Here is a 23,603-nt window from a genome sequence, read left to right as displayed (position 1 = left end):
CCTCAACCAGTCCACAACCCAAAGACACTCAGTTTACTGTCACAGACGACTAAAGAAACCAGAAATATTCACATTTGAGCTGCTGAAATCAGAGAATTTTGAGTTTTTTTTCTTGACCTCTTAAACTCCACAAGCACGCCGGCATCCTCGGATGACATTACTGTCTTTCAGAGGCAGAGTAACAGGTTCAGTTTTAAAGCTACAGTGAAGATTCTGGTATCATATGAAACTAGATGACCTACGGACCATGTCATGCTAGCTTGTCAGGAAGGAGGCTAAATACCACTCCAAATTTAGGCTAAATATTGGCCTCACCTCAAGATATCTGAATGAAAATGGGTTTTATGGTTACCAACAAGTCTCCCCTTTACAGACATGCCAACTTTATGCTAATCCCATGCAGTTTCTTGTGGATTCAATGGGCCAAACTGTATTCATGTGTGCTGATGTTAGTCCCCATAGTAGCCATTTCATTGTAGTGAGACCATTTTTTTGAAACTTGACCTCAGCGTATTAAATGAACTATTGCGACCTCCAGGATAATCACAGCCTCATGAAACTTTACAACTACAAACTAGAAACCTCAGGCGTTCAGAGGATGTCTGGCGTTACTAGATATACTGACAACCAGGGGGGTTATTGAGCAATTTCAAGAACAGAAGCTCTCACCATCCAATCGCAGAAAAATGCAGTTATTACAGAAATCTCCAAATGTAAAAAGTTTTTGATACCAAATCACAGCATGAATTTTTCTATGGTGTTCATCAAGGTTTTGGTGTCTTAATGTGGTATTTTGGAGGGATTCTTGACCATTTTTATCATATATCATATATTGATATCGAGTGGTCGAATATGGACCAAATCCTAAAATTGCTGAAACAACTTACGAGACATTAATGAGGATCATATACTTCCATTATAATGTTCTAAACTCTTATAAAACACAATGTTTATTACAGATTTATGACTGAAAAACTTGACACACAGCTTTCAGATAATGTATATCACTTTTATGTAGCGTATACTGATGACCTGCTAGCTCCTCCTAAAGGTCCCCTGCCCTCTCTGAAATAGACAAGAAGGGGTCAATGGTAGGGAAAATAGTTGGCAATTAATTTAATAGTTGTTAACTAACTGATTAATTGACTGATCGTTGCAGATGTAGGATGCATCGCTTCTAACGCGACGACGATAAACTCGGGAGAAACGAAAGAAAAAGAAAAACAAAGACCGAAGCGAAAACGAAAAGAAAAAATGGAACGAGACAGAACAAACCAGCAATCAAAAGAATCAAGTCAAAGAAAAGAAAGAAAGGAAAGAAAGAAAAAGAGACAGCGGGAGAGAAATGAAGACAGACAAGAGTTCATGTATTTCATCATGCCATCTGCGACGCTCTGATCAATGTCTCATTATCACTTCAACACCGACTGCTTGCTGAGACTCTCCAGCTTGTCCTCTCTCACCCTCTTCCTCCTCCCCCCCTCCCCTCTCCACCTCCCCCTCCACCTCTCCTCCTCTTCCTTCTCTCTCTCTCTGTCTCTCTCTCCCTCATGGATTCCTGTCTTTCTCCTCTCGCTGACACAATCCCTCCTTCTCCTGGTGCAATCTCCAGGAATGTGAGCCGGCTGCAGGTAACCGTGTGAGAAACTTTTAGTGCGTATGAGGAGGGGAAGGTTAAGTGTGAATCAGGCTGTAGAAACAATATGTGTGTGTGTGTGTGTGTGTGTTTATGTGTTCCCACCACCATTCAATGTAATGCTAATCCAATTCATTTTTAATGAGGAAACTGTCAGCTCTTACCGCGAGGCGAAAGAGATAAGCGGTCTGTTGCACTCTGGGAAATCAATAGCGCACTTGTTTATTTTGCTGTTTGAATTGTTTGTGTGTTTAAAAAACAAACCGTCGGGATAGGCTGCCAAGATAAGTGTTGTTTCAAAAAGCTTTAACTCCTTTGTACACAGCATGCGAATGTCTGTGTGTGTGTGTGTGTATGTGTGTGTGCGCGTGAGAGAGAGCATCACTCCAGAGGAAGATTACCACAAGTCTAACAGCAATGTAATTAATTTACTCTGTCGATAGAAAAGAAAAGAGAGGAGATATCGTTACAATTGACTGTTTCTGTTTTTTCGGACGAGGCGCACAGACAGACAGACAGACAGACAGGCAGGCAGGCGGGTGATAAGACTCCTAAAGCCGACTCTAGGATGATCTGGAGTCAGCTTTTGCATTCTGGCTTATAAATCGGAGCAGAATTGGCTTCACGCTGAGCTTCAACACATTAAGATTTACCAATAATATAATCCGGCTGTTATACTGTACATCTTCTACTGTCACCTTTCTTCTTCTTCTTCCGTCTCCTCCGCTGACTAAACTAATGAAGCTCTGAGCTGGCCATTCGTCACTGTTACAGCGACTCTAACGCTGAGTTTATTAAAGGTCATTACCATTAAGTGGATGGATACGTTACGTATGGCCTGCTCTATATTTTACCGTACTGGCTGTGAGTAGCGGCCGCTTTATTGAGTTCCACCGTCGTTACCCAGACGGTTATGTCTTATAAAGTCGTATTTCGCCATATTTCAGCGGAGCGGATGATGGCTTTTATAAGGATTTCTTCCCTGCTTCGCCGGATGCTGTCGTTTTATTGTATTCTCCCCTCCGCAGTGGACAGAGATACAGCGGTGCTACTTCATCGTCCGTGTGTCATCCGTAAGGACGACTCTACTGGATGTAGACGTTTTAATATGTACACTGAAGGTAGCTGCAGGTGTCAGAAAAAAAAAAACACCTTTAAAACTTTGTAAAAACACATTTCAAATGTAGCTGAAACTGGGTTTAAAGGGTCACCTCATCCAATCATGGTTTATCCATTTTCATATTCTGCTCAATTACTCAGCTTTAAGGGTCAGTTCATTCAAATTGCAAAAAACACATATTTTCTCACTTGGTGGTATTCTAGTCATGCAAATAGTTTGAAATAGATATTTGCTGCAGCTCTGCCAACCTGAATGATCCACACACATCACGATTTCTATTCTGAAATATGTTCCACCAAAAAAAAAAAAAAAAAAAAACTGTCCACATTGAGGTCTCTGGATTATCCAGAGGAACAGGAGTTTGAAATGTAGTTTCTGAAAAATCTCTTTTTTTGGGGGCATCACACACACACACACACACACACACACACATAAAAAAAGTAATTTATCTCCTTTATGTTTCGGTGGTAGCTGAAGGCTCAGCAGCAAAACATCTTGAAGTTTCAACTAATGGATGAATTATCAAAATGTGCCCAAAAGGGTCAAGAGGACTCTGAGCTGGAGCCTCGTTTCAGAGTGAGGAGTCTAAACATTCACTTTGAGGTTGTGACATAAAAGAAGCCGTCATGACATGAGTAGAACATTTAATCATTACTGTAGTTTAAGTTTAGCATTGACTGCATGTTATACGGGGCCAAAAGTCTCACCAAATTTGCACCATCAATGACGAGGCTTTTAAAGGATCAATGTGCATATAATGTTGTCTTCGGGTCAAATTTGACCCGTTTTCAAAATGTTTTTATATCAGAAATATGGATTTTCTTTAATGTAATTGCCTAAAAATCACATGGATGGTTCCATACCATTTTGGGTGTTTTATTAAAAATTTATAGCATCTGTGGACTTTTGTCCTCCCAAGTCAAAATTGACCCGTGGGGAGAAAAGTTGCACGGTGGACGGGAAGACAACAGGAGGGTTAAAGCCGAGGAATTATGCAGAATGAGACCCCCCCCCCCCCCCTAAAAAAAGTGATTAGGGACACCACGTTAAAAACATTTGTGTTCCTATCCTTCTAAAACCGCGTTAATGACATTGTCTTTTAGTTTCCAAATCTACCTTGACTAAATATCACTGAATGTAATGAACCTGACAAATTACACCGATGTTTATTGCTGCATCAGAATTGAACCAATTAAAAACAGATCGGCAGAACAAAGCGACAAAAAAACTCAGACCTTGTAAAGCTGTCTTTAAAAACACTGTCTCTACTTTCTTTGACTGTTCTGCTGTTTCTCGGTAGATATGTCAAAAAAAAAACACATTTATTTTTGGAGTATGTCTCTTTTTTCACTTCCTGTTAAATAATAACTGTTTTAGATGACTCATCATGCATATAAAGGGGCAAATCAAACTGCACCTCTAGCTTGTCGGTTGCAGTATATATGTATTTCTCTATGTATTTACGTCCTCAGTAGGAAAGCGGTGGGCTCGGGGGCTGAGAGCCACAGGAAAGTCATGAAGTATTTAGAGTAAGTACTCGCAGGATTTGTGGACAGCAAGAGAAATATAGAATCCGTGGTATAAACTATCAGACAGCTTCCTTGTTAGAATGAAAAGGAATGTAGAGGACGAGGCTCGATATAGGAAATCAATTCAGAAGTGAATCTGCAATATGTAGTTTAGAAATGGGGGGGGGGGGATCTGAGGACGAGGAGTGTGTGACAGTGCTTGTGTGTGTGAGATAGATGCATTAATGAGTGTGTGTGTGCAGCAAGAGGAGAGTGCATGTTTGTACGAGGGAGCAGACACAGGGGAGAGAGGCTGGTTCACCACGAGGCCAAAACGATTCAACTTTCACTGACCTCCTTCCGAAAGCACCTTAATAATTCATCACACATATAAAAATATATTTATATACATCAGCATCCTCCCCCCCACCGCCCCCCCACCACCACCACCATCATATCCTGCTTTCTCTGTTCATCTCTATGTGTCTTGTTCAATCTCTTCCCCCCCCCTCCACCACCCTCCGGTCCGTCATCCCGTCTGCCCGTCAAGCAGCGAGAGAAAACACACGGCTGAGATAGATATTGCCAAGCAAATTCAAAAAGGCTATTGATTCATGAGTGTGTGATAGGCTATTGATGCGGCTGTGTGTGTGTGTGTGTGTGTGTGTGTGTGTGTGTGCCCACTTACCGTTAGATTTCTCACTGTCTGCAGGTTTCATCTGAATAGGGTGGTGCATCTGTAGGAGATAAAAGACAAAATATATTAAATTCTACGCTTACAAATGCATAATGCAATCAGACTTTTGTTACAATTATACTTTTCATGTTGTTTAATATGCATAATTTACACATAAATGCAAGTTTTTTTTTTAGCTAGGCAGACATCCGCTTTTGTTTTTCCATACTAGATGCAAATCTGGCAACACCCCAAAACAACTTCAGTCCACAGGGTGGTGGTGTGCCTGAAGGGGGTTTGCCATATCGCTAAAAATACCAGAACAAGAGGGAAAAAAAAAAACAAGAACAGGGAAGTGTGTTAAAGACCAAGAGAGAAAAAAACAAGATTTCAAGAACAAAACTGAGAAGATGAAAAAAAGTAGAAGTGCGAGACAGAGAAGAAGAAGTAAGAACAACAAGCAGCAGCAGATAAACATTTCTAAACATCATGTGCTAAAAACAGCTTAGCAGAGACTAACGCAAATACATGGAGGGACGACAGGTAAAACTCACTGCCTTCTCCAACCCAAACACATACACGGTCAGTGGTTGCAAAGATAACGGTTGAAATACACAACACACAACAGTATAGAGAGATTATTTCAGTTGTCAGATACATGAAACATTCACCTCCACAAACTGCTGACTCATGTAGGTACGCTGGGCCATTTTTTTTTAGCTTATTATCATTGTGACCTTTAATTTTGAGGTAGTTTATTTAGCTTCAGGTCAGGTTTAGTTGATGTTATTTTAATCTGGGCTCTCGCTGAAGCTGAGCTTAAGCTTCCTGATTATTGTGACCAACTTGTGGTCATAATAGAGAAGTAAAGATTACATAGAAAGACGTCTCAAATCACCTCACCGTCTGCAAACACGACCACAAATCGAAGCTTGCGTCACCAAACTGATGGATGAGAACTTTACTACTGCGATCCCCTGCGAAGGCTGTTTGAGCAATCATTAATCCGTCTCTAAGACTGCAATGAACACCTGTTATTAATCTGGATATGATAGCAAACTAACGACATCTGATCACGAGCATTTGCATCGTGATTGGATCAGAAACATCCCCAGATCAAGCCTTGGCAAGCTTACATGACGTAGCAGGAAAAAAAGAGGAATTATGTGACCTTTCAACATGTTTTTTTTTAATAATGTGGCCAAAATGTAAACATGTCTGATATTTAATGAAACCAGACCACCTACAGATGTGATCTGATTGCGCTCTGATTGCAACGTGTGTTTCGGATGCATTTATATAAGATATCTAGATACATATTGCATGTTTCAACCAGGTGTAAAAGGGGTTTAATGCTTACATTCACACCTTGCATTGATATGTATTTTTTCCCTCATCCAGAGCAGCTATCCAGATAAGAGATCGCATGTTTCTACCAGGCGTAAATGGGGTCTAATGTCTGCGTTTTCACTTTGCTTTTTTTTTTTTCAATATTTGAAATCTCTCTGATGTTCCCGAGAAGCAGTTTAATTGAGATGGCTGATGGATGTGTTTTTAAGGTGGTGGGTCTCCTTTTATAGAAAACAAGCAAACACTTCACAGATGAGAAGGCTTTGTCACCCCCCTCTTTTTCTCTCTCTCTCTCTCTCTCCCCTTCTGTCCCTTTTTATTCCCTCCATCTCTCTTTCCTTTATGGGAAATTATGTGGCTGTTTGATCTGCGGAGAGACGAATGACAGTGATTCTCCAAATCTAGCCCTGTATCAATCACACTCAGAGTCAAATACCAGCCGTGAGTGTCTGTGTGTGTGTGTGTCTGCGCGAGTGTGTGTGTCCGTATGAGTGTGTATGTGCCCTGTCTTACCCATAACGCCCCTGGGCTCAGTCACGCCGTGACAGAAGGCTTTGATCTTCCAATTCTATCACACACCTTTATCCCAACTCTCTCCCTCTTGCTCTCTTTCTTATCATCCTCACTCTCTGCTTTTTTTTCTTCTTCTTCTTCTTCTTCTACAAGACTTGTCCCACAAGCACACACACACACACACACACACACACACACACACACACACACACACACACACACACACACACACACACACACAGCTAGTCTGTCCATTGATTAGTTCCCAAACCTGCCTGATGGGGGCAGTGAACGGTGGAGGAGGAGGAAAACAGAGATAAACAGACTAGCAAATTAAAGGCATATAGAGTAGTGTACTGTACTGCCAAAGTTAAAAAAGTAAATTCATGGTCGAGATGTAACAAGCTAATCATGGCTGCACCTGAAACAAATGAAGAAAGCAACAAAAAAAACCCAAAATCCAGACAGAAAAAGGAATAAAGAAGAAAAGAAACATCAAAATTTATTTGAAATTGAAGTTTGTAGTGTGCATTATCTGCATATAGGTAAAAAAAAGAGAAAGAAATAAAGAAAAAGAAAAGAGGAATTAATACTGTAAAGACATAAAAGCAAGAAAGACAGAGGACAGAAGGAAGAAGAAAAGGAAAGAAACAACAAAATCTAATTGAAATTCAGTGACGGTTGACTGCTTTGACTTGCAGTTAGCAGCATTTATCAGCCTCCAAAAGAAAGAAAGAAAGAAAGAAAAGGTAAAAAAGAAAGAAAAATGATAGAAAAAGCACGAAAGATGGGTCAAAAATTTAACTAAAAAACAAAAAAAAGGGGGAAAAGAGACAAAGAAAGAAAAAGACAGTGACAGAGACGAGAGAAAGTGTGAATCGAACATCGACGGAGAAAAAAAAATTAATCAGAAGGAGGAAAAAATAGAGCGAGAGGAGAAGACAGAAGGACAGACAGAAGGAGGGAAGAGGGTCACAGACACTTGGACAGACAGGAATAGTCGCTGATGCTTCGGGCTGCCGTCTCAGTGCAGTATCACTAACACAAGGACAGATGCAGGGACATGGACGAGGTGTGTGTGTGTGTGTGTGTGTGTCGGTGTGTCGATGTGTGTGTGTGTGTGTGTGTGTGTCTGTGTCTGTGTTGAAACCACATCAAAAGAAGAAAAAGTCATGTCAAAGCAAACCTGGAAGTCACATCACGTCAGTTCTCGTTAATCCATTTCAAAGTCTGTCCTCTAACGGCATAAAAAACAAAAGCAAAAAAGAAAACAAAAGCCGTGACAGCATCTGCCGCGCCGCCGTCATTCACTTCCTGAAAAACACTGCCGAAAGCTGCCACGTGCACACACACACACACACACACACACACACACAGTCATGTTTCCATCACTTCAGAGGACATTACATTGACTTACATTAATTTCCTGGAGACTTATCCTAACCCTAACCTTAACATAACCTTAAAATAACCTTAACTTTAAACCAAGTCGCCCTAAAATTAATAATTTTAAGGTGAAGTCACAACATGACTGTGTAAACAGAATTACATCCCCAAAATGTGAAGAATACATGGACCACATACACACACACACAGGTACAAAAAACTCTTGTCTGGTTTTCAGGCATCCCCTCCTCAGGTCTGTCTACCCAGAATGCCTGGCGGGCGGAGGCGCTGTCGACATGTTTGATCTCGGCGAGCTCCCGCCGAGACCCACAAAGCAAGACTCTCCTCTGCTATCCTACAATTCCACAGCGCTGTTTCTTCTCGCCTGGCAGGCCCCACAGCCGCAGTCTGCCATTCATTATGCACTCAGCGGGAGCCCGGCAAAAACTACTAAGTCCTCGCCGCGCTCAGGCTCATAAAAAGCAGGGAGAACCAAAAACTTCACCGTGTAAAGCCATGTGTGCAGCCCGGCATGATGCTGCGCTGGCATTTAGCTTTACAAATGTATCCATCTACTGAGCGGGGAGGCTAAAAAACAACTTCCTGTTTACCTGGTTTTTACTACACCAGAGCTGATTCTTCCTCTTTTCTAGTTTCTTTTGCTCTGCTGAGTCTATTTTCTTTAGTAAATCTTCAAGTGATCCTCAAAAGCCACTTTAACTGCATGATAATTAATCAGAACGTGATTAACAAAATATTTTTTTCAAAATATGAGCTGAATTCTTTACAGGGCGGCTGTACAGTTTAATAACACACACAAGTTAAAACTGAATGCAATTTCCTGATGTTTGATTAGTGTGTCGTAAAAAGTTTTTTCTGCGCTTTAAGGGGCTCATTATCTGCTTTTAATACCTCGGCAGTGCACTTGAAGTAAAGTGTCACCATTTGTTTTTAATCATTTTTAGAGCACTTGAATTGCCTTATTACAAACTGCATAGTTCAGTTCTGATTGACTGAGTCACACTGCGCGCGTGCTGTAAAATACATGATAAATGCACACCTTTGAAAATCGATTAACATTTAATTTACATATTAATGCGCTAACTGAAAGTCACCACTCACACCTCTAATAATGAGAGTTGGCAAGCCGCCGTGTTGTTGCTGTTTAAGAACTAACAACTCCCTTTAGCTGCTCTGAGATAACTGCAAAGCACTGTGTTATATTTATTAGCCTTCTATAAAAAAACACTTTCATTTATCTGGATTTATAGTTCTCGAGCAGCAGCTACATGTGCAGCAGCTTCATGCATGAATCTTTCCTTATTTTGCTCTTATATCCGTTCTTGCACAAAGCAATAAGACGAAAATCCTTCCTGCATTAGCCGTAAATCGCTAGTTTCAGCCTGATAGATGCCACCTGTTCATGAGATGTGATAATTAGCATAATCCACGCCCCTAAAACTGCCATATAAGGCTTTGTAGGTGAGTTTCATTCACAAAAAAATGTTCCCAAAGACAATTGGAAGATATGAATCCAGCGCAGCTCTGCACTGTGACAGTAGTAAAGAGGGAATGATATGATGCTAAATAACATCTTTCTATAGCAAAGCGCTCCGTGATGGGAGGGCTGTGACTGTCACGGTGATATTAGAGGAGAGAATATTATAGTCTGCAGGTGATGTTAGGCTGTCAGCTGATGATACCGGACAGGGACACTGAGGCAGCTGTTGGAAATGAGAGAAGAAAATACGGCCGTAAAAATCATAAAATCTAAAAAAAAACCTTTTAAATAAATTGGCAGCCATGATTGCACAAAGTTTGTTTACCTCTATATTAAATATTTTGTTAACTTCTGGACCACTTGTAGATTTCATTCTATGTACAAAGATAACTGATGAATGCCGATATTGTTCTTAAATAACTCGTACGTGCTTTTTAAGAGCGAATCTGTCCGTACGAGGACCCGATGACTTCACTCGTCCTACGAGAGGGAAATTCTTGCGTCTCCATCCTGAATTCACTTCACTTTATTGTCATCTGTTAAAGTTCTCAAGGGTTCAAGTTTTACAAGGATTTTCAATCCGGCCTCGTGACTGGAAGCATCCAGGTGGTAAACCATGCAGGAGCCATCCGGAGCTGGTTTCCTGCCCCCTGATTGGTCACATCTCTTTCATTAGATAAGTTACTCACTTGAAGAACTTTTCTCAATTTATCTTGGACTTTGACCAAATGTGAGTAGGTGTCTCTGCACTACGGGGATATTTCTTAATTTTGTCTCTGCACTCTGTGTGTGTGTGTGTGTGTGTGTGTGTGTGTGTGTGTGTGTGTGTGTGTGTGGTGTACTTTGCCCCTTCCTAAATATTCCAGATGTCTCCTGTTTGTTTGGTGGGCTGACATGTTTGGCATCAGTACAGGTCATGATGACCTGGGTCGTAGTCATCTGACCCTGAATTACCTGCTCATTCACCTACACGCTTTTCTCTTTTGGTCATTGTGGTAATTTTTTTTTTAGAAAGACCAACATGTTGTAAAAATATTCCAGGTACAAAATCCTTTGCAAGTTTTGGTTTTTTTGCACTATAACTTGCATATTTGCATTTATTTTGCACATATTGTAAAAAATAGTGTAGTATTTGTATTTATATATGCAAGTTTTTCCCTTTTAATTTCATCTTTAGTGCTACTTTGGTCTATTTTATTGTCTAATTGATAAGATTCATTCTATGTCTATGTGTGTAGCATTTTATTTTGAAATCCTGCATTGTGTACAGAAACAGAAACCTTAAAAATATGGTGTCTTCTCACTAAGTGTGTAATAAATCCTTGAAAAGGTTGATGAGAGACTGAACCGCACAGTCATTGTGCCACAAAACCAAAAAAAAAGTGAGCTAAATAAGGCTAAACGAGTTCTGTAGGTTCGTCACTACGTCTCACACATTGTCATTTGATTCATGGTTATTAAAAAAAATATTGATTAGTGGAGATTTAACTTGTCGGCGAGACCCCGGTTGTTGCTACAAGCCAGATTAGCTTGTCCGCCGTGTGTAACACAATCACCACTAGATATTTATGTCAGTAAAAAAAAAAAAACCTGGATGAGTGAAACCATAAGGTCCACATTACACCAGAGGGATCAGAGTGCAGGAGGCGGCCAGGATGGATTTTTTACGACCTTCTAGTTATGGGACAGTCTCTCTTTAATCACCCTCTCCTTCCTGCCTGAGACGAGGTGTCTATCTGTCGGACTAGCTGATGAAATGTCACCCACAAAGCCCCCTCTTTCCCTTTCAGCTTCTTTATCTTTGTATCCTCATCATGTACAGAGACTCGCAGCAACCTGGCCGTCATTCAGGCGACCTATGTGCTAAACCCCCTCCGCCCCCTCCGCCCCCTCCGCCCCCCCCGCCCCCCCTTTGGCTGGCTGTTCAATAGTCCCTCCTAGTGCATCTTGTCCGGAGAAACTCTACACTTCCTAAATGTTAACTGCTGCTCCCGGGTTAACGTTATCCCCTGTTGCCTGCTGTCGCCCGCCGACTTCTTCCAGGAATGCTCTGGTGCTTAAAAGGTCAGAGGTCGTCTTGTCCCGGAGCCAGAGGACTAACTCGAGGCTCACGCTGGGAATAGGACGAGTGTGTGTGATGTGTGGAGGAGTGTGTTGCTATATGTGTGTGTGTGTGCGCGCCCTTTGCCAACACCTTCAAAGCAACAGCCAAGTTCACATGACCGGAGCGCGTGTGCCAAAAAACTGGGGAGTGCACATACTGTACGGTACCCGACATCACACTGTCTCGCTCACAAACACACACGTATATATATGCACGTACACACACACACACACACTGCGACCACACACACACACACACTTTCTCCTCCCTCCTGTCTGAAGGTGTGACGGTGAGCTGCTGGGTCAAAGTCAGACAGATGGCCCTCACAGTCGGGATTCAATATCGGTGACCGAGACCGTATGACCGACGACACACACACACACACACACAAACACACACACACACACACACACCTCTGCAAGTGAGCAGCATCCACACACACACACCTATAAAAGTGACACGGCACACACATGACCTCCAGACGGTGATCATCACTGATAACTTCACCTACATTTTCATCGGATTACATTATTATATCTTTCTAATCTATTAACATCTTTTATAATTGATTAATTGATTTTTTATACATTTTACAAGTCACCATGCTTTAATTTTGGTAATTTACTTGTATCTTGGTGTTCATTACTCTCCCAATCCACACTGAGCATCTTTGAATTGCATTTGACTTGTATGAAAGGTGCTACATAAATAAAGTTTGATTGATTGATTAATTGATTTTCAGAAAAAGATTCAAAAATAATACTTTGGTCCCATTAAAAAAAGACATTTTTACACTTAAAAACTGGTTAAAACAAACAGCTGTAGTTTTGGTTTGGTGGTGTATTTTCTTTTTTTTACTAATATAATTAATTTGAAAGACTACACAGTGAAATTAGAAGAAGAAAGCACACATGTAATGATCCTGAAACGTGACACCGATCAACTCCGCGCATCTGTGACTCACATTCCTTCGATATTGTTAAAAACTCAAAGCATCAAAGACGAATTTCCATCATTCTCTTATGACGGATAACCCGGTAAAGGTTTTCCTGATTTCTGATTCTGTTCAAAATAAGGTTAATTATATCTGGTATCTGGTATTATATCTGCAGAACGTCATTCAAAGTGATCAAAAGCTTCAAAGAGATCCAGATATTCATGTCAAACTGAATCTGCTCGGTGTGAGAGCTGCAAATAAAAAAGATGCTCCAAAGCGAAGCCTCGACACCAAGTAAATGTTTTTTTTCCCCAATATCATGGATCAACAGGCAATATACAAACTACTACTGACTACTCCTCAAACGACTTTCATCAGTTTGATTCAGCTTGTGACATCATCGGGCCTGACTCATAAAACCTGCCGGCACATCTGTTGCGCGTTAGCTGCTGCTCTCGACACGTCGACGTCCTCCTGACGACGGTTTTTAAACGGTAAACGACACGAATGCTTCCCCCCTACATGATTTATAGTCTGCATTTATATCACACAAACATACATAAGAGTTTTCCCCTCTTCTGCAACATTCCTGCTCATTACAGCAAAAAAAAAAAAAAAAACTGTATACACACACTTGACACATAGACAAACACACCCTCTGCTTCCCTCACATCACTCTGACAAACACCTTGATACAGATAAAGTGTGACTTTAATTCTCACTCCCCCCCCCCCCACCCGGCAAACAAACGACTGTAAATCAAATTGTCCTTTACAATATCCCTCGTCTTAGCAGTGCTTAGCGCACAGTTAGCCTACATTATCCCCACTTCATTTAACTCGGTAAACAATTAACCCAGCGCGCGCGCGTGTGTGAGCAGAATGATTGAGGGATTTGGCATTAGCTATGCTGCGTCGCGTCTCCACACTAACTACTCTAAGTGTTTAACATAGTTAGCCTGCATTTACAGCCACCCTCCTCCTCCTCCTCCTCCTTTCTTTTCCCTCCCTTCCTCCATCCTCCCACCCCCGACGAATCAATATGCTTAAACGCTGCCACCGACTCGGAGAGAAAAGAGAGGTTAGGGAAGTTAATTTGAAACAAGCGATTAATATTTCTTTCGTTAAATAAGAGCACACACACACACACACACACACACACACACACACACACATACACACACACAGTAATGTACACACACTCCGAGGGTCGGCGCATCGATGAGGTTTGCCTTCCTTCAGCCCTGTTTGCGATAGCATTTGGGTTTCACTACAGCAATTACAGCCTTTAATTGAATTGATTTCGATAATGAGCCTCTGTAATGACACCGCTGTGGGAATGGTTGTGTGCGCGCGCGTGTGTGTATATGTATATATATGTGTGTGTGTGTGTGTGTGTGTGTGTGTGTTTGCAATGAATGAGGCTACTGTTTTTTTTCTGGACTTAAATAATCTGTGAGGAGCCGAGCAGGATTTAAAGATGAGCACACACACACACACACATTTAAAACACTGATGTATGTTGCTCTAATAGCTCGTCTATCGGTCAGCCCTTTTTTTTTATAAACCGCTTGTCCGAGCTCTAACCTTTCAGCTTGTTCTATAATATCCTCCAGGCTATAACACATGAATGTTTGATGACACAGGGCTTAGTACATGATAAATTTAATATCCTACACCATCCATATTTCCGCTGTTTTCAAGCAGAGAAGCACCTACAACAACTTCCCGGGTCCTTAGGTGTTTACGGGGAGGTCGGGTTTCACACACACACACACACACACACACACACACACACACACACACACACACACACACACACACACACACAGAGAGAGAGAGAGAGAGAGAGAGAGAGAGAGAGAGAGAGAGAGAGAGAGAGAGAGAGAGAGAGAGAGAGAGAGGCTCTTCTGCGGCGAGGCGAGGCAAGCTGCCCGAAAACTTGAAAGGGTCTGAAGAGTAAATCAGCCGGTCTATCAGCCAGTGGGAGTTACCTCATCTCTTTTTTTCCCCCTGCCAGTCAGCTCGTCTGCTTCTTAAGTGCTGCGTGGAGAGCTATTGTGATAGAGCAGCGATATGTGTAATAGGCTTGCACCTGAACAAACAACACACATCGACTGACAGGGCCGTGTGGACGTGGAGCATTCCTCCCCTCAAGTATTTTGTTGGAGACACAAAGTTGAGGGTATGCCCAGGTATCAGTGAGCTGATATATGCCGGGACTCTTAAAAAAAATGTCATCCTGGCTTCGGCTATGATGGATTTGTTTTGATTATATATAGAACTTATTACCCAACTGTGATGCTTTTAGGTCAGGTTCCAACTCCAGCTCAGGTATCGGCCGGGAGCCTCGGCGTCTCTCACGGTCGAAATGCTGCAAGCGAGGCTTTTTCCCGCCTCTAACAAGAGGCCAAAAGATACTGATTATCCTCACTAAAATATCAGACGGTGCAACTCCACACGGTTCATTTCAGTCGGGTTTCAAAATATATATATATATAAAAAGAAGTAAGCAGGGAGGAAATAGTGGTAACTATTGAGCACCGTAACAAAAACCAGCATCTTGAGTGTCACGAGCGCTGCGTGTTACAAATAGCTAGCAGATGGTTGCGTTCACGGTTCAGCTTCAAGGAGGGAAATTCAAGTTCTTTTACAGCCTGAGTTGTCGAGTTGTTGTAGAAATCATATCTGATAACATACAACAGAGTTCCACAAGGAAGAGAGTAGTATAGATGATCATACAAGCTCCCTGTTCAAACCAGATTATCTTCTTACTGGAACTTGAAACTGGAAATATTGGTTAATCGTCTCTCACTGCTCAGAAAAACTGCTAAATCTAACTGAAATGGGTAAATTGGATTAAAAAAATGTGTTTTCTCTTTTAAAAAAGTTATGTAAAACAAGTATTTGTTCACAACTAGTGTGATGATCTGATTCGCCTCCTGCGCTTCAGGACGTCTAATGTCCACACTCATAATTGATATCATAATGCACAAAACTACAATAAATGCAACCAAAGGCGTAAATCAGGTCTGTGTTACATAGAAGTGGAAAAAATAGACATGTTTTGTAAGAATCTGGGTCTTAATAAAGCAATATGTCACAAGGTTTCTTAGTTGCACCTGATGGCCTCATAAATAATTGATAATTCATTCATTTAATAAGTGACATTTATCTCAACTTGAATGTCTATTTACTAGCTTCATCAAAGCTAAGTGGACATTTGAGCGGAGGTTATTTTGTCAGACGTACTTTAATGCTTTATAAATCCTTTATGAATGTTTTATGGATGAGTATTAAGCTATTAATAAAAGCAACATTTGATTGGTCAGGTGGTCAAAATCCCTTTAGCTGCTCTAAATCCTCCACTAGCATATTATCATTCTATAAAACATTGATAAATTAGTAATTACAAATAAGATTAACCACTAATGAAGCTGTTAGTAAAACAATTGCATCCATTGTTAGAAAATTATACTCAATGAAAATAATAAATAATATCCAAGGTTGTCAAAAAAAAAAACTAATTGAAAAAGACAATTTTAAATGTGTGATCAAAAGCGGACGATCAGTCTTCAGATATGATTTACATTCAAAAATATGAATGTCAACATCAGACCAGAGTCGAGAGCTGTAGCGCCAAAGTGGCCGCAGTCTCCACAGGCCATCATCTCTCAACACACACACACATGCACACACACACACACACACACACACACACACACACACACACACACACACACACACACACACACGAGTTCCCTTCAAAGGCTGGAGCAGTCGGAGTCTTGAGACCACAGGGGCTTTTTGCATGAAAGAATATGATTTCTCACATCATTGAAAATGATAATACACATTATCACTTACAGTCTTGTGCTTCAATCCGCAGCTCTGTCCACCAACTTGAAATAATAAATGGCCGATTAAATGACTTATGTCTTTGGATTATAAATTGCTGCTTTTAAACCTTAACCTTGCTTGAGATCACACTTACTTTGATGAGGGCCTTTGATGTGCCTTTGGTTGCACGAACACACACAACCTTGCGCCTGTATTCTGGCAGCGGAGCATCACTAATTATCTTGCCAGCAGAAAGGTAAGGGAGGTGGGGACCTGTGTGTGTGTGTGTGTGTGTGTGTGTGTGTGGTCTCAGTGCGACGGTAGCTTTTAATGAGCCCCACGCTTCTTATCAAGCTTGGCGCTTGACAAACGCTCTGATCTGCCCACATGGAGGACGGGGGGGAGGCTCGACTGATCGCGTCTGAAGCCCCCCCCCCCCCCCTCCTCCTCCTCTTCCTCATGACCACACCACCCGCAAACCCCACCCAACACCCTTCCTTTCCCTCTCTCTCTCTCTCTGTCTCCTTCCTCCCCTCCCCTTCCTCTCCGCCTTACTTTCAGAATGAAATATCCTTGAGAGAAACTGTGAATCAAAGAGCTTTTCATCCTCTTTCACAAAGAGAAAGGGAGAGATAGAGAGGGAGAAAGATGGAGAGAGAGATTCAACAGGACAGAAGAAACAGAGAAGAGAGGGAGGGGGGTGAGTGGGGGGGTGGGGGGGGGATGGAGAGAGGGCAAGAGGTAGAAGAGAGTGAGAAAAGAAAGAAAACGAGGATAAAGGATTGAACTTCTCAAAGCTGGAGGGCACTCCGGAGGACATGTCCTAGATTAGCTCCCACCCCCCCCCCCCCACCTCCCTTCATCCTTTCCATCTCTCTCCATCCCCTCCATTCCTCCTCCACCCAGCTTCAGACTGGGAACAGCGGCCCCGGGGCCCTCTCGGCGGGCTTCGAGGGTGGTGAGCGGAGGGGGAAAGGCACGAGAGGGGGATGGAGGGGGGAGACACCGGGCATTTAGACATCTGTCAGCTACTAATGAAAGAGTTCAATTTAGTGGAAAATCTCAAACAACCTTGTCTGACAGGCAGGCTGACAGGCTTTAACTCGCTGCGTGTTGTTGTGGTGTGTGTGTGTGTGTGTGTCTCAGCGTGTGTGTGTGTGTGTGTGTGTTGTGCTAGCGTGGAGGGTGGGCGGGATGCCGAGTGGATCAGGAGGGGGAAATTTAAAAAAAAAAAAAAAAATTTAATCTAGTAAACTGCAGGCATTTGCTTATGTGTGCACTTGTGTGTGTGTTTTTAAGTGTGTGTGTGTGTTGAAGAGTCATGCAGGGGTGTCGATCAGTCCGTGCAGCGGGGGGTCCGGTCTTATGGCTTTAAATCGCTCCAGGGGTACGGGGCATGTTTTCTGACGATAGATGGGTTATAGCGGGGGTCTTGTGTGTGTTATATGTGTGTGTAGTGCTATTAAGAGTCGGGAGAGAACACACGACTCTCCAGGCGACACACACACACTTTGTCTCCGACCCCCCCAGAGCTTCATTAGCGGGTCATTAGAAAACGACTTCAGTGAGAGCTGCTGTTCTTTGAGAAACGCATTTTGCTTACCCATCTTCAATGAAACTGTTCAGAGAAGTAACATGGTGTGTGTGTGTGTGACTCTCTGGATGTCAATGTCAAACATAGGACTAATTATTTATATTTCTTAATTGATTGATGTGTTGTGCTAGCCGTTACCGCTGAACTGAATGCAGTGACTCTTATTGTGAAAGCGCAGGTGCTTGGCCTCTTCTGACAGAAGGATGTAGCCTGGATGTGGATGTTATTCTAAAAAATTAAAAGTCTTTTATTCATCTTTGCAGCCAGTTAACATACAGGAGAGAATAGTTTTTAGATGGAGCATCATGTAGATGAACTAAAACCATAGACTGTACCAACTGACCCGTTGGTTTCTGAAGTTCAAAGCGAGCCGCTCTGGCCGTCGCCATCTTGGCAGTACGTGACGCTGCCTAACTCCCAGCCAATCAAAAATAGGCAAAGAGGCGGGCTGAATGGCTGAAACATACCACCTAGCGGCTGGCGGACCTGTCACTCAAAGCAGCCATGTCCTTCGTTATGCATAACTTTACGGCTTAATAAAATTTAAATGGGTGAGTTATAAAAAAATTCACCCTCCGTACAGTTGTCATGAAAGGGGAAATTAGCCATAGAGACCAGGCTGTAAACATGTTTATTTCTGCTGTAAAGTTGGGCATTTTAACATGGGGGTCTATGGGGATTGACTCGCTTTTGGAGCCTCTAGTGGTCATTCAAGGAACTGCAGTTTTTGGCACTTCTGCATTGGCTTCATTTTACAGCCCCGGAGGTTGCCGCTTGACTAAAACTGGACAAAAATCTTTAAGATTCAAAGCTTTAAAAACAGAATAAACAAGAAAACAAGTCAGACTTTACAATAGAATTCTAAGCTTGCTCTTCTGGCTGCCATTTACAGTAGAAAAATACTTAAAGGGGACATATCATGATTTTTGTGATTTTCTGTTAATTTTATACTGTTACGTTAGATATTAAACATCATCAAAGGTCCAAAACTTGAGGTTAACATACAGTAAGTAGAAATGCTCCCTGCAAGTCAAGACCCAGGGCTTCAGCCTGCTCTGAACGCTTCGTTTGCAATGTTACCTCTACTTCCTCCTCATGATGGGGTCAGATCGTTTACACAAGCCCACAACCAACATTTATGGATGTATTTGAGAAGTTTCGACGTTGAGTAAACGGCAAGAAAAAGAAGTGAAATCCTACTGTTTGTTTATGTAGCATAAGGGGAAGCTAGCTAACCAATCAGAACAGAGCATGCTCATGGAGAGGGGGGCCTTAAAGAGACAGGAGCTAAAACAGAGGCTCAATATAACCAGCCGTGAACAGCTGCTGTCAGACTCACCGTGTCTTTGCTGGAAACACAGAGAGTCTGCTGGAGCTTTGACAGTCACTAGAAGCACATTCATGGCTCTTTTGTAAAAGTTTCTGTGTGGTACCTTTGTTGTAGCTGAGCTAGTGGTTCTGCTACGACAGGCTCTCTGTTGTGTGTCTGCGGGGGGGAACGTCAGCACGTAGCCGCTGCTGTTTATCATGTTAACGTTTAGTCTGCCGTCATCACTGAATATCTTGTTAACTCTGAATATAGTACAGTTAGTTATCTGCAGGTCGTGTGTAAATCTTTAGGTTGTTAGCACAACGTCATGCTACCGTCATGCTAACGCTACCAGCAGCTCTGTGAGAGGCATAAACTGAAGATACAGTTATCAGTGTTCTGATATTTATACTTGTTGGCATTTTATTTTCTGTGAAACTAATGTACTGTTGATTTCCTGCTCTTTTAAATATTTTTTCTTTCTTCTTCAGTTACAGATATAGTGATATATCGCGTATCGTGGGAAGAATATCGTGATAGTATCGTACTATGAGTTCATGTGTAATTCCCATCCCCTAGTGACTATACTTCGACATGTAGCATGCAATAACATGTAGGTTCTGCAGTATCTCCTGGATGTTTTATACATAAGTGGTAAAACAGTGAAATGCTTCACATAAACTACAGTGTTCTTGTGCCAGTTAACAAGTGAAACGCCACCATAGAGACGACGGTTTGTTTACTTTTTCCTTTTTCTCCCAAACAATCGAGAGCTTTTCTTATATCTCCTCATCTCAAGATGACATTGTCTACTGGAAACTACAGTGATCAGCGTGTTCTCAATGGAAAGGAAAAACAACCACTTGTGGGTGTTTGGGAACCAATCTTTCAAAGAAAGAAAAAAAAAACAACTGAAAACAACAAGCCTTAGTAATACAACATCCAGTTTCTGCTCTGACCTGCGCAGGCGGCGGGAACATTACTTTATCACTGACGTACGACAGACAGGTGTGGAGCTGACATGGAGATACACTTTCTGCATACATAACACCACATATGCATACATTTGGTATACATGCCGGTGTACGTTTGGTGATATACTTGTCAGAACGCTGACAAATCTTTAAGAGAGATAGGTGAAGGAGTGAAGGAAAGCGACGGGAGATATGTGGAGAGGCTGGGAGCTGACAGAGAACAGGCAGCGCCGCCTTTTTTTGTTGTCACTCGACGAGAAAACCCGAGCCTCGATCTTTTGCTCTCGACACCGCCAAAACCAAAGACCCCTTCGCTTAATTCCCTCCTTAAAAAAAAAAAAAAAAAAAAAAAAAAAAGGCAGCTGTTCAACTGTTTCAGACCTAAACCAACATGGCTGCCGGCCTGCACTGCCAAAACCGGTGCCCTTTTTTTTTTTTTTTTCTACAATTTGGCCCCCGTCCAGCTTTCCACTCTGATTGCATCTATCCCTGTTAGGGCCTTGGGTTTTGGAAGGAGAGATAGAGCGAGAGGAGGGGAAGAGTGCCAATACAAACATTGTTCCGCTGGCTTTTACAAGCCATGAGAGTGGGGAAGTTAATAAGCAGGTATTGGTTTTTTAACTGCGGCCCGTTTATTGCTTTGCCCTCGAGCGTGCTGGAGTGCTCCACTCCACCTTTTTTTTCTGTCCATCTGCCCATCACCTCTGCTAACCTCTCTCTCTCAATTCCTCCCTCTCCCTCTCTCTCTCTCTCTGTGCTCTCCTTTTTTTTTTTTTGTCTTGACTCGCCTCGTTCAGCAATTAATTCACCGTCCTCATGGTGTATTTTTTTTCCCCGTCTCTAGCTGACTCCTTCTTCTCACCTTTTTATGCCCTTTTATATATATATATATATATATATATTTCAAACTGAGGTGGAGCCAGTTTAAAAACACTGTTTAAAAATTATGAACAAAAACCTGCACACACCACTTAATGATCTATCATTACACCCCTATTGATGCAGTGTTTTGAGTGTGAACCGTGTTTATTGGTCCTCGTGCGCCTGTGTTTTACTTTTAGACCGTATCCATCTGTCAATACTGGACTTTTATTAAAAAAACCGAGTGCGAGCCAGTCAGCGTCGTCCAACTCTGACATGATGAATATGACGCAGGTTTAATTACATACATATTGTTCTTTTTGATCAATGTCGTCTGGGGTTTTTTTTTTTTTTTTCTTTCGATGAACTGTTTTCATTTTCACTCGCTCTCAGAAGCTTTTTCGGCCACTGCCAAGAACAAATTTGAGGTTAGTGGAGACTTAAAACTCCCAGTAAAACATTAGTTTCACAGCTGGAATCTGCCGTAGTTTCATCATTTTCAGGGCTACAAACAGACTGCCCTAAGCCTCTGATTGGTGGAGCCTGTCAGCGCCTTGCCTGAGAGGAAAATCTGCAGATGCTACTCGGGTGAAAAACTACTTTAAACTCTTCATGTTTATTGGGAAATAATGATCTAATCTTTATTTTGGATTTTGCAGTTAACAATTTGTATTTTATTACTCTTGAAGAAGGGGGTCAAATGCTAATAAGAATAATAAGAAACACAAATAAAGCAGTAAAGCTGGTGCTCTTTGAAGCTAATACAAGTATTCTGTGGAGTTTTTGACTACTAGTAGCGTTATGAAGCAATTTTATTAGCATTCCCCAGGTGACACAACACACATTCCTGTCAACAGTTTCACATTATAAAACTAACTAATAGTTAGTGGTGGTAATGTGCCAATAGATGCAGTAACACGCTAGCAAAAAGCAGGAAGAAGAAGAGAGCTAGTTAGCTAATGTGGACGTGCACAATGCAGATTTTAAAATCTTGGATTTGCTAATATTTTTTGAGGATTGACATGCATTCAACAAGCTTGTTAAGCCCAGAGGATGCACACAGAAACACTGAATGTAAATGTTTTTTGTTGTATCCTGTATGTACAAGGACACACAAGGTACCTTTAAGTATCATTAAGTATTGGATCTTTATCAGTGAAACTAAGTGTGATTTTAAGTAGGGTTAGCACATGATGGTGCAGGAATTTACATTTAAATTTGCATTTCAGTGTCTAGTTTTTTTTTTTTATTGGACGTCCATTATTTCATCCTATTGTATTATAAGGTTGATGCATGTTTATAAATGGAGAAAACAGCATGTATAGAAGTTTTTCTTGTCTCTGGTTGAAGGTTGAGAAAACTGCTCGACTCTGATGCCCTTTCCAGGAACTACAATCCAAATTTACTGCTACCTGACTTCAAAAAGCCGAAACCATAACAACCAACCAGAGATGCTGCAGGAGAGAGAGAAGCTAGCGAGGAGGAGGAAGAGGAGGAGGAGGAGGAGGAGGAGGGATGACCAGACAGAAGACAGGGAAAGGTTGGGAGTTATAGTGTAGAAGAAGAAGGCGATTTCATGTTCCTATAATCCTGAAACCGCTGCAGTTTGTGTCCTCCCCAGGGCTGTTTCACACCTCCAACAAGGGATAAGTGACTAACTCTCATACTGCAGGAAAAACAGACCAATTTAACATACTTATTCCACGAACAGTTAACACAGTGACTCTGTGCAAAACAACAAGCTTGACTCCGAATCGGAAGCCCGAGCACAAATCCTGTGTATAGCTCTTGTGGGATTCGCAGTATCCACCCTGTCCTGCCCAGGAGGGCTATTCGCTGATCCAACTGACAGAAGCGAGCGAGTACAGACGCTCAACTGATGAGATTCCAGTTAGCCGGTGCAGCCAAGGAGAGAGTCGGGGAAGCAGCCAAACAGCCCGAACAGAAGGGATCTGGGGGCCTCTAAATATCCACCCAGGGCTAAAAGAGCGGGAGTGTGAGCAAGCTCCAGCCCACTTCCTCTATCGCTCTCCTGGGCTACAGAGGGGGGAAACAATAGTAGAGAATGGTGCAGATAGCGTGAAAGAAAAGGCAACGCCACAGCATCGACACACTCTTTCATTGTCCGGGTTATACATGACCGTACAGAAACTAGATGCAAGCACAGTTTTTGCAAGTGTTCTGACCGCTTGTTGCGCTGTAGAGCAATGCACGCCACAAGCACAACGTGTTCGTGATAAACATTTCAGATTGCACAAGTTGGTGAAGCAGACGTGCGGTGGTGGGATGTAGATG

At 42.1% G+C, this 23,603-nt stretch overlaps 1 protein-coding gene across 9 annotated transcripts in view; it reads right to left on the bottom strand.

Moving 5' to 3' along the window:
- The window catches only part of LOC121890480 (CUGBP Elav-like family member 2), a 159,872-nt gene that overhangs the window by 41,058 nt on the left and 95,211 nt on the right, over positions 1-23,603 (bottom strand). For all 9 annotated transcript variants that reach the window (XM_042402773.1, XM_042402776.1, XM_042402777.1 and 6 more), the window contains exon 4: positions 4,953-5,001. In XM_042402773.1, the coding sequence (XP_042258707.1) occupies positions 4,953-5,001 (49 nt within the window). The remainder of the gene's footprint in view (positions 1-4,952; positions 5,002-23,603) is intronic.

This window comes from Thunnus maccoyii, chromosome 23 (assembly GCF_910596095.1).
Source record: "Thunnus maccoyii chromosome 23, fThuMac1.1, whole genome shotgun sequence".
Lineage (NCBI taxonomy): Eukaryota > Metazoa > Chordata > Actinopteri > Scombriformes > Scombridae > Thunnus > Thunnus maccoyii.
The sequence above is the reverse complement of the archived record's forward strand: the minus strand, read 5'-3'. Positions and strand labels throughout refer to the sequence as shown.